We start from the raw sequence: 12,370 nt of genomic DNA on the forward strand, positions 1-12,370 counted from the left end.
GTTTCCGCTACAGGACCAATCCGCTAATCAGGCATAATCAATTTCTGGGTGACTCATTTCCTCACAAGACAGCGCTTCTGTGATTCACCCCCCCACCCACCACGTGTAACACTCCACCTGTAGGCCTGTCACAATTATTTTGATTGCAATTATTTTGTGCTAATCACAATTATTTTGCATAATTGTTTCCATTCATCTGTATATTGTGTATAAACACAGCTGGACGCAATTAACAGAACTCCCATAGTTACATAATTATTTCCACATTGTTGTCCATGCTCTTTCAATCATTAAGGATTAAGGGCACAAAATATATCAAAAATGTTGGAAAATGAATGATTTTTGAAAGTACAAAATTATTAAGTATATGGCCTGTCGTACATTATTTATTTTGGTTAATTGTTACTGGTCATTGTCAGTCATCATTACTTTGTATATTTCAGTAATAGGCTTTATACAGCATATTACAGTTGTTTGTAATCTGTCCTGTGAAAATTTAGTTTACAAAGGCTATTTAAAAAAAAAAGTTAAATGCCAAAAACACAATAAAATAATAAATCGCAATTATTTGTATGACAATGGTCAACAAAAAAGGGTAATAATGGTGACAGGCCTAAACCTCCTGACCCCGCTATGTGTCAGGTGACAGCTCCCACTACCGTCGCACACCTACCTTCGTCCGGGTCGTTCCTGGCCGAGGCCTCCAGCAGCGCCACGCTGGCGGCGAACGACACGTGCCTCTTGGCCGCCAGGTGGCTGTTGCCGTTGCCGCGGCTCTTCTTGTCGGCCTTGCGCTTCTTGCTCTGCATCTCCTTCTCGTAGACGGCCCACCGCTTCAGCTGCTGGGTGCGGCGCTTCTGCGCCGTCCGGAGCCTCTCCAGGCTGGGCACCTTGTCCAGCTGCTGGAGCTCCTGAAGCAGCTCCAGGTGGTTCGCCATGGTGCCGGAGGAAACGGGTAGAGGGTGGTGTGGGTGGTGGTGGTTAAGGAGATGGTGCAGATGGGGGGGGAGGGGGGGGGGATTAGGGAAAGACAGTGGCTTCTAGCGAGGACTGCACCTTCGGCCGTGGCCTCCTCCCATCTTCAGCACCGTCACCCCTTGCCCTCCCAGGAGCAGATTTCCCTGCAGGAGGTCGTAGAAAGGAAAGGAAGGAGAGATGAAAGAAGAGAGAGAAGAAGAGATAGGGGGAAAGAGGTAGAGAAACATGCTGGGCGTTAAATTGAGGACAGAGGACAGAGTTAAAAGTCCAATCTATAATTTGGGTAAACATTCTTATTGTATTTTGGTGTTTTGTTCTGATGTGGGGTGGAGTGTTGAAGGCAGGGTATGGGAAATTTACGAGGAAAGACACTTTCTACTATGTTCACCCGGCGGCTCCATAAGATTAACAATAATACAACGTACAACAATCACACCGGACAACAATAAACCACAATCAATATTCACGACAACCTTCAAAAAAGTAGCACAGAGTTCGCCATTTCACAGGATTAGATTGGACCTTTAAGTCCATAGACAAGGCTCAACCACATACGTTTAGAGCATTTTATGAATTCATGGGTAAACAAAATGCAGAAGAAGGCATACTGCATGCAGCCAGGAAACAGTGACATATAGTATGCTGACATATAGTATACACTGGGGACACCTTGAGGTTTTAGGTACATATCTAGAGCTAACTGCTATGACTGCAACGATATTAGTGCTTCCATTCCCGTTCTCATCAATAAAACAGCAGCTTACATAAGGGTAGTACCATCCGTGTCAAGACGCTTTATGTGGCACATGATTTGCATAACATTTGGATCACTTTTCTTGTCACAGTGCTAATAACATAGCTCTCCAGGTGCTTAGAGGATCATCACCCACTCTTCTTGTCACACAGCTAATAACATAGCTCTAGTTGCTTAGAGAGGATATCACCCACTCAATACCATGTCTGTGAAACAAATGATACAGACACTCATACCGCTGTTACATCCAACGCTAATAGGATAGTATCAAAGTCAAATTTTAGATTATGTACAACATGTGGACATGCCTTTAACCATGAACATTGTGTCCCCATTTTGGGCACACCATTATTAGGTGACATTGTCTAAACGTTTTCAAAAGTGGTGAAATGTACAAGCTCTACAAACTCACAACAGGTATCAAATAGGGCTTAAAGGGATATTTCACTTTCAAAAAAACTTTTGGTCATTTTATCGTCTACTCAGGCTTTTGTGAACCCCCCAGACCGTTTTTAAGTTGCTTGATTCACTATTTAGATATTTGATATTCATTTTATCAGACACGCCCCCTTCCTATACAAACCCATTGTAAGATGTTAGATTCATCAAAAACACCCGTCCTTGGTTCTGGTGACTCACCCTGCCCTCCTAATACGCGAGGGGGCCGTGTTTTTTCGATAACTTTTTTCATTTTTTTAAATATATTTTTTTGGAAAATAAAAATAATAAATACATTAAAAAAATTAAATAAAATAAATGAAAAAAGTAATCAAAAAAACACCACTTAAAGTGAAATATACCTTTAAGTGGTTAAATGAGGCTCGGTTGGCACAGTGGTAAAGTCGCTGGTCACCACCACGGAGGTTGTGGGTTCGAATCCACCGTGGTGCAACCGGCTTTGTCGGGCGTCTATGGGAACACAAGTGTTTCGGGTGTGATATTGGTCATTGCATGTAATCCTCTGGGCTGGTGGCGGAACCTGTCAACAGGGAGTGTAGGGCGGGAGGAGTAGGACGAAGGTTCTACCTCCTCCCGATGGGGGCTCCTCACTGGTGGATGAGTCGGTAGGATACGACAGCAGTGACAACACAGAAATGTGTGTGGGGAGGAATCAATTGGCATAACGACTAAATTGGGGAGAAAAGGGGGTACAAAATAATTGGCTACTCTAAATAAAATTAAAAAATAGGCTAATTGGTCTATCCTAACTAGTGAAATCTTGTTTGAAATGACCAGCTTCTCTCTGATCTGTCCACACTCCACCTCTAAGACAAAGAGCGTAGAGGGAATTGATGCCATCCTATAATGAGCATTACTGAGGATCCATTATATGAAGATTAAGTAAAAAATGGGTGAAGTTATCCTTTAATCTGCCAGTCTGATTAGACTCTAGTACGTAATGTGGGTGGGTTGAATTCTGAACTTTCCATTTACATGCAGAGCTGCTATAGTCCTCCATCTGTGTTCACCACTTCCTGAGATCAAACTTTGATTGCATCACAATGTGTTGGGAGAGTGCGCTAAAAAGCAAGTTTCATTTTTCTTGTCTCTTGGTGTCACTCTAGCTTAGGCAGGCCTGTAAAGAATGACATTAAACAATGACTCCCACCCATGTACCTATTGTAAGTATATGTGTCAAATGTGATGTGTTTCAGAATATCATATACATATATATCAAATACATAAACACATACATATATAAACAATTGATTACTACTCCTGCCTTGTTATTAATACGATTCTGAAGAGGAAGGTTAAAATAGAAGGTTCAAGCTAATTTCTAACCAAACAAGATTAGAACGAGTTTCATTAGATTTCTTGGCTTGAACAATAAATATATAAATAAATAACTCTAATACTACACGTTTTGTGTGACACCTTTAAACACAAATCACACACCATTATGATTTTTTCCCACTTATTTTTGACATGATAGACAGATTATATAATATAGTACTGTATCTATAACATTTTTAAAAAGGCTACTGTATCTCCCATCTTCACCTGGTGCAAAACAGAGCTGCTAGATTATTAACCAATTCTAAGAACCAGGACCATACTCCCATCCTAGCTTCTCTTCAATGCTGACCTTCAGAATTGATTGTTACATTTTAGTTTGCAGGATCCCTAAGAGTCTGAGTTTGTGCTGCATTACATCCAAGTTTCTAAAACTCACCTCATCACCTTGGTGATCGGGCTTTTGCGGCTCTGGAATCTAATGCTATAAAATTCAGTGTCATCTGTTATCACTTCTGAAAACCTGCCTTTTCATACTATAGTGAGAAATTGCCTCTTTAATCCATGCTTATTTCTAAACAAGGACGCAGAGGGCATTTTAGAACCGAAGGGGACGCATGCACTCGCGCGCAGAAAATGTTCGCATTTTTTCCCGGGTTTGCTACTTTTTTTTTTGTTACTTTAATTCAGTTAATTCGGTTAATTCGGTACAAAAAAATGACTCCATGAAGTGTAGTTGTCGGAGGTTTTTTCTTATTCTTTTTTTCTTCATCCAAAAAGTGGGGGGGATATCCCCCCCAATGGAACTGAGTATGTTCAATCCCCCCCCCCTCCTGCGTCCCTGTTTGTAAACCATGTCATGTTTGCCTTAATACATTTATATTGGTATGTTAACCGTCAATGTCATTTTCTATTATTAATGTTTATTTTATCCTTTGATTTTGACTCTACTTATGTTTCCCCCCCCCCCATGGCTGTATATTAGTCTTAATATTGTAAAGCAATTTGTAAGCCTGTTTCGAAAAGCACTTAAATTAAAGTTCATTACCATTATCATTCATTATCATATAATAGCAGCAAGGCCATTTTGAAAGCCTCCAGTAACGGTGTAGCTCCACTGCAGATGGTGTGTGATGTGCTGGAGTTTATGCTGAGCAGAGTGCTGTTCTCAGATATTCGCACACACACCTCATCTCTCTTCTATGAGGAGCAGTCACAGCGTGCCAAGTTAATTAAATTCAGGCAGGATGTGTGACAAATAGGGAACACTCAGTGTTTTCGTTATGTGTCTTTGATAGTCAATTACATTAGCTTCAGCTATGGGAGACCTAGGAGCATCACTTGATCAAGTTTAGAGGTAAAAGGTAATTCATTTATTGGGAGTGACATTTCAGAAGTCATAATAGCAGCTGAGCCATTCATATGCATACAGTAACGGTGTATCTCTCCACTGCGGATGCTCCAGTATATGTCACACATTTTACATAATACTGTACAAGTAATGTACATTATGTGAAAAAATTTGAATAAACTCACTCAATCAATAAATCAATACGTCACTTCCCCTTCATTTATCACACATGCAAAACATTCTAATGCATAGGCCCTCCATTTATGTAATGTGCATTATTTATGGTAGCAATTTGCAGTATGTAAAGCCATTAGTGTTGCATGGTTTATGATTAAATGAGTTTTTTAAATATTAACGAAACAATGTGTGCATACACACAGTAAATTCCCAGTTTTATGTTGACTCAGAAGAGTGTACAAATGGAACTAAATGGACCTGTGGGGTCCATTTGGTTCCATTTGTGCACTCATCCGAGTTAAATTAACCACTTGAACCCCAGCATCCACCATCCATATACTGGGAGGGGACATTAGCCAAACGATAGCAGATCTACAAGCTCACAACGCATCACGTTGCGATGTGTTGTGAAATTGTAGATCGGCTGTTTTTGGCAAAGAGATTTGGTGTAGAGTCTGTAAAAGCAGTCCAAGTACAGAGACAACTCAGGTCCAGTTTACTAAGTCTAGAGTGTTGAATTGGTTAACACTAAGGAATTGTAGGTGCCAGTCAACCAGCCAGCGTTGCATGATAAAACCCATTACAATGTGCTGCCAGTCGCTCTCCACTGAGAACCCAGCATTTCCTCCACTAGGAGACAACTATCACCCAACTGCTGAGAACATGGACAGGAAGCCAGCTGTCTAATCACTTCCTTCAGCATCACTCTCATTCTACACGGCTCTCTCTCTCTGTGTGTGTGTGTGTGTGTGTGTGTGTGTGTGTGTGTGTGTGTGTGTGTGTGTGTGTGTGTGTGTGTGTGTGTGTGTGTGTGTGTGTGTGTGCGTGCATTCTCCACTGGCAGTCAAGTGGAATTCCTCCAATCTCATCCTTGCACACACATACCGTAGACGTTCTGTACAAACTCTCCAAAGTTGACAGATATCCAGAACTCGACAGTAACATTTTCAGGCACTTGTACTTCTGACAAGTAAATGTACTTGTCCAGGCACAAAAGTCACTTGTCTGGGTCAAAATGACTCAATTTACACTAATTTACTTCTTTCATTTAATTTGTGAATGCAGAATTCAGTCAAACAAATAGTCTGGCATGTTTGTGTTGCTGCCTAGTCCTCAGTCATTCAAATATAAACAAAATTAACTTCTCAAACAGACTTTTCAAGTGTTACACGACAACATGACACAATTCGGTGTCATGTTTTACCAAGCATGTAATGTATTGAAATTATTACACCAGCATACTTCTGAAGAACTTCTGTTCTTTTACACATTTGAGGCTGAAAGCCTGGCAGATGTTTCAATGATGTATGAAATGCACACCAATTAGACTAGCACTTTTAGCTGAGCTGAATCCCTCTACTCTTGCCTGTATCTCTCCGGTGTTTCATGCCTACAGCAGTACTGCTATGTATGTATGACACCTGAATTTCCCCCTGGCATCAATAAAGATGTCAAAATTATAAAATTTATAAAATTATCTATGCAATTGGGCTGGGCAGTATATCTATATTATTACAATGATATGATACGAGACTATATATCATCTGTTCACAGAGGACATTGTGTGCACATCTTGTACCTGTATCTAGGCCAGGTGCTGGACATCAAGGCAATAATCAAGGAGAAGCAGGTAAAACATGTTCTACTGTATATCATCTGGGAATTTTTATATTGTAATATCATGATGTCTTTTCCTGGTTTTAAATCACTTAAGCCTTGCCCTATTTTATAAGTTCAGAAATTGTCAAAACATTTTTGCCATTTTTGAAAAATTGCAAAAAATATAAGAACATTTCTATTATTGTCAGATTATGACGTTATCGCCACAATATCGATATCAAGGTATTTGATAAAAATTGTTGTGATATTTGATTTTGTCCATATCGTACATGAGTCAACTATTGGTACAGAGCCCCTTGAATGTCCATCTAGACTCTAGAGTAACTCAGCGAGCCTGGCAGCCCCTGCTCAGTATCAGTATGCACGTGTACATCTGTTGTGACAACTGCACTGTGGCGTACCAGTGTTCCTCACAGTGGGAGAGAGCTGGGAACACTGGAGAGCGATCACCTGCAGAAGACAGTTGCTCCGCTGTCCTAGAGTAAAATATAGGCCTGGGTAATGTATGCAGTACATGGCTGCAATTCTTGATTGGCGTCCATATAACCGTCACCTGTTTTTACGAGGCATGAGTGATGATACTTGATTAGAAATGTACGCCTCCAAACATACATAATTCTTTCAGCTGCCTTTGTTCACTATGATGGATGATGATCCTTCAGTTCTGCGCTACTTCTGTCATGTCTCTTGAGTGCTCTGTGCAAGAGTGCAACGGGAATAACATGACATCAATACTGACAGGCCGAGGGGCTCAATTTCCCCCTTGACACGAGAAGCATGCTTTTCCAGGTAGCCTGGCTGAAAGCATCTGCCAAATGGAATTTGTCAGATACAACTGACACTCGTTGATGATCCGTGAGTGATTAGATATGATAAGCAGGATCTCCAGTGTAAAGCCAGATTTAATAATAATAATAATAATAATTATTATTATTATTATTATTATTATTTAGTCTCCACTCCTTTGGGGTATTTATTGTCACTGTACATTTGTCTTCTGCATCTAACTATTAGGAGCAATGGGTGCTGGGTGCTATTAACCCATTAAGACCTGAAGCCGATTAAAAAAATGTTTTTGTAACAGTTTTTTGAAGAAAAAAAAAAATATTTTTTTTCACGATTTAACAAAAATAGCAGATCTACAAGCTCATAGCGCGGCACTCGGTGCCGCGCTATGAGCTTGTATATCTGCTATTTTTGAATAGCCCAAAGAAATCTAAAATGACACAGACGCGTTCCCGGTCTTAAAGGGTTAATACCTGTGCAGCGCCCAGGGAGCAGTTCCGGGTCATATGTCTTGCCGAGGGACATTTCAACACATAGACTAGGCGAGCCAGGAGGCGCAACTGGGGACCTTCCGATTCCCAGATGGCATCTCTACCCTTTCAGCTATGGATGATTTATTCTTTGTCGCACGAAGATGTCACATGCCAAAAATAGCCGATCTACAAGCTCACAACGTGTAACATCCGCGATTTGTGGTGAGCTTGTAGATCAGCTTTTTTCGGCACGTAATAGCCTCGTAACACAGAGCAAGCATAAGATGAAAATCCTCCAGCCATTATGTTGTTCTGGTACATTCCGTCTCACTGGCGGCCCCGTCCCCGTAGCACACAAGCTAATTTAAACTTTGTCGTTCGACCGTGTCGCTGGCCGAAAAACACAACACATCCATTAACCCATTAACTGCCAGAGGTATTTTCATATCTTTTTAGCCAGTGCCAGAGATTTTTCATTGAAAAAAAAAAGTACTCAGGAGCCGAGATACAGAATTTTTAAGTTTTAAGTTAACAAGGAAGTGGATAGGAGTCTAGATCTTCGAAAAATCATATCTCCTTGGTCTTTGGGTCAAATTGGAAAAAATAAAAAATAGAAAATATATATATATATTTCACGTAGATCTACGCGACTGGCACGTGGCGGCTTTAAATAGGTTCGCGTAGATCTACGTGATTGGCAGTGAATCAGTTAAGTAATGATAGGAAACAGATGCCGCAGCTCGTGTTAATATGCTGGCCGCGCTCAAACAGGAAATACAAACACACAACGTCATGCTGGTTAAAGAGCGGACTGCTTTGAGGATGTGGGTTATTTTCAGTTTTCTTCATTTTTTTTAAGCCAGGTTGTGAGCAACAGCACGTGCGCATGTAGCATGTGTTCCACAGTATACCGTTTGAATGTTTAAACCCAGAGCTCCGACCCATGTCAGGGTTAATTGTTTCTTTATTAATGGCTTTATTTTCACCTGTGAGAATAAAAACACAATTGCGACCGGAAAATAAAAGTGCATGTGTGGGGTGGGGGTGGCGCTGATATGGACAAAATCAAATAATAATATTTTTGACAAAATAGTACCTATATATAAGTGGGTAAATTTACAAAATTACATCACTTACTGTAAAAACAGTGTGTGTGTGTGTGTGTGTGTGTGTGTGTGTGTGTGTGTGTGTGTGATGTTCTACTGTCTTAGTGCGGCTTGCCCCTCACCTGCTCCTCCTCTTCCCTTGTTCCATTATGTCACTATGACACGATGAGCGAGGAAGAACTATACAGATCAAGTACACTGTAGCATACATACTGTACATATGGTACACACATGCATATACAGTAAGGGTGCGTAACATAACATATGGTAGAGACACACAGTCCACACATGGTAGGGTAACTGGGTATTTGAGAAAGATACACACGAACAGACATTGCAGAAAATGTCTTGACATTGGGAGCTGCCCCATGGGGAGCTAACACAAAGTGCACACGAATCCCATGTGCTGGATTTTATGCTGAGGGCTGCTCCCCCTCCCTCTGCTCTGATACACACACCGTGGTGGTGGAGAGCGGCCACGGCTCATCTCTCTCCTATGAGGAGCCATCTCAGCGGACAAAGTGAATTAACTTGCAGGCAGGATGTGTGACAAATAGGGAGCGTTCAGTGTTTTCTTTATGTGTCTGTCAATGACAGAGACCCAGGAGCATCACTTGATCAAATTTAGAGAAACGGTAATTAAGTTACTTTGAGTATAAACACACACGCGAGCGGCGCACACACACGCGCACGCAAAAAGCACACACACGGAAAGCAAAGCAAAGCAAAACACAAAGTAAAGCACAGTTGAAACTGGCAAAACACACACATACTAATATATATGTCACAGGACGATTGAATAACCAGGACGATTGAAGACAGAGCGCTTGTTTTTAGGCACGGGGCTTCGGGGCGAGGCGGGGCTTTGCTGCGACGCGGACCTGTCTGTTGTTGTTCCCCCCCACGTAGCAACCAGGAAGCTACGCTAGGGGAACGCTGAACACGCGTTCACACGCACGTGATAATAGTTATTGTCCATGACGGAGGCGCGCCGACTCAGCAGAGCTTGAGGCCAGGCGCGAGTGCCCGCGCTGACCGGCCGATGCTCTGATAGTCGACACAGCGCCGTCCGAGTTGTAAACCGATAGGGACAGAATAGTTATTTTCATGGATCACTGTGTGTGTGTGTGTGTGTGTGTGTGTGTGTGTGTGTGTGTCTCAGGGAGAAACTAAAACAATGCGTGTGTGCGCGGGCGCGTGTGTGCGCGGGCGCGCATGTGTGTGCATGCGTGCGCATGTGTGTGCATGCGTGCGCATGTGTGTGCATGCGTGTGCGCGTGCGCACAAACGCGCACGCACACACACACACACACACACCCTCCCTCTAGTCTGGCTTGCATTGCCCTCTAGCGTTGGTTTTACAGAATTGCCTGAAAACAAGCGCTCCTTCTTCAATCGTCCTGGTTATTCAATCGTCCTGTAACATATACACACATCAAACACATGTGCACAAAACTTGTGTTTAGGCGTACCAGCAAGCAAGTCTGCAACTTCTACGTCTAATGTCTAATTGATATGCATCGCATATATGACTACGTATAACTCAGGCTTTTGTGTGTCCATCCCACAGCTCTTACCTATGCGCTTTACACTTTGCACTTTGGAAGAAATATATTTAGTGCCGCAACACTTTTGTCATAGGTCTTCGTCAGGTGTACTTGACAAAGATCTAGGAGTGAAAGTTGCAGCATTAAACTTTGGAAGTTTGCAAGCTACAGCACTGTGCAGGACGCCAGCAGGTGTTACTTTTTTGTACTATGCACCGTCTGGCCAAAAAATACTTTCAGGGTTATTTATTCTTAGAAGAAAGATATTTGGGGCGCTCGGTTGGCAAAGGGGTAAAAGTTCCATTCCTCCATCACTGAGACTAGGGGTCTGAATCCTTCGCTGTGCATCCGGCTTGGCCGGGCATTCCAATTAACAAAATTGACCTTGTTTGAGGGAATGAAGCATGTGCGGAGAGGGCGATAGCTGTTGCTGCACAAGCGAAGAGACTACTACAGGGTGGCCTGTTCAGTGGAGGGCTGAACTGGGAAGAATAGCGTGTTCCTCCACATGCGTTATGCCCTCCCAGTGAAACTCCTCACTGCCAGGTGAAAACAAGGACAGTACATACATATTTTACTTCATGTATCAGATGAGACACGTCCTCACCTACTACCTCCCTAACGTACCAACTAGTAGGGGTCAGCACTGCAACGACAAGGGCTTACAGTACAAGGGGAAGAGGGAATTGTCAGATTGACTAAATTGGGAGAAAAGGTGATGAAAAGATGAAAAAATAATAAATAACATTACTTGTGGTGGAATGTGTAACATACTTTGGATGGGTGTAAGCGCGGGATGCGCTCATGGGTAAGCCAGGAAGCACATACACAACTGTATGGGGTTCCGGCTTTCTTCAGTTCCATTTCTTGTCTCTATATTACCATACCGTTCTTTGTGGTACTGAATAATAAAAGATTCTACAGTAAATGGCAACAGTTCTTTATGATGAACCTACGGTGCACAATATATCATAGTTCTTTTAGAGAGTTCAATTAAGCAATATTACTCTCGAGGGTGTGCTTTACCGTCATTTACTGTTATTGCCATGACAGTGATGTAAGCAGCACTAAGTGCCAATAATTAGTGTAGAACACCCTTGGGTGTAATGTTACAATTATGCAATTGTTACAAACAAAATGAAAATCTAATCAAAATGTATTCATATTGTGGTGCATTTAGCTCTCAATATAAAACATCGGTCACGTCAGTAGACCGTGTCAACTATTCCAGATTAAGCTATTACGTCCTTGAACTTCACATTCATTTATAAGCTAGTATCATCAATGGCAAAGTAATATTTATAGTGATGAGGCCGTTTTCATTTGGACATGGCTAGGTGTGACGTCATGCTCCTTTGATCACTTTCTAAATGTCTAGTTGACCTATCAGATTGCTTGAACGGAACTACCCACTGATTTGTATTTGTTTTTATGAAACCTACGGGGGAAATTCAGCTTCACCCAGCTGATGGCTGCTCAAATGTTTATGATGATGATCATGAGCGCTCGGGGGGGAGCAGTTAGCAGTTCTGCCTTGGGCGGAAAAAAAGCTTGTTCGCGCGCAATCTCATAGAAATAGAGAACAGTCACGCGCAATAAAGCGCGCTGCTGCTTTTTTGGTGGGTTCTGTTACTGAATAAGACAACTTTGTCGGTTCAACACATTGTTTATTGCCGGCTCTCTCGCCGCTGCGACTTGCACGTTACACAAACAGACATCAAGTGAGGACCCTCCCCTTCCGGTCTCCCTTTCAGTATAACAGTTCCCGAATACCTCACAGTGCACCACATTTTACACTGGTCATAGTTCACAGGAAAATGTATTAACTTAACAAACTCACT

The 12,370-nt window shown here is 42.0% G+C and overlaps 1 protein-coding gene across 1 annotated transcript in view; it reads right to left on the reverse strand.

Moving 5' to 3' along the window:
- ppp1r16b (protein phosphatase 1, regulatory subunit 16B) overlaps positions 1-12,370 on the reverse strand; it is a 147,574-nt gene that overhangs the window by 107,674 nt on the left and 27,530 nt on the right. The window contains exon 2 of the mRNA XM_080424405.1: positions 674-1,121. Within this exon, the coding sequence (XP_080280531.1) occupies positions 674-938 (265 nt within the window). The 5' untranslated portion in view covers positions 939-1,121. The remainder of the gene's footprint in view (positions 1-673; positions 1,122-12,370) is intronic.

The sequence above is a fragment of the Gymnoscopelus braueri genome, assembly GCF_963280865.1.
Source record: "Gymnoscopelus braueri genome assembly, chromosome: 3".
Lineage (NCBI taxonomy): Eukaryota > Metazoa > Chordata > Actinopteri > Myctophiformes > Myctophidae > Gymnoscopelus > Gymnoscopelus braueri.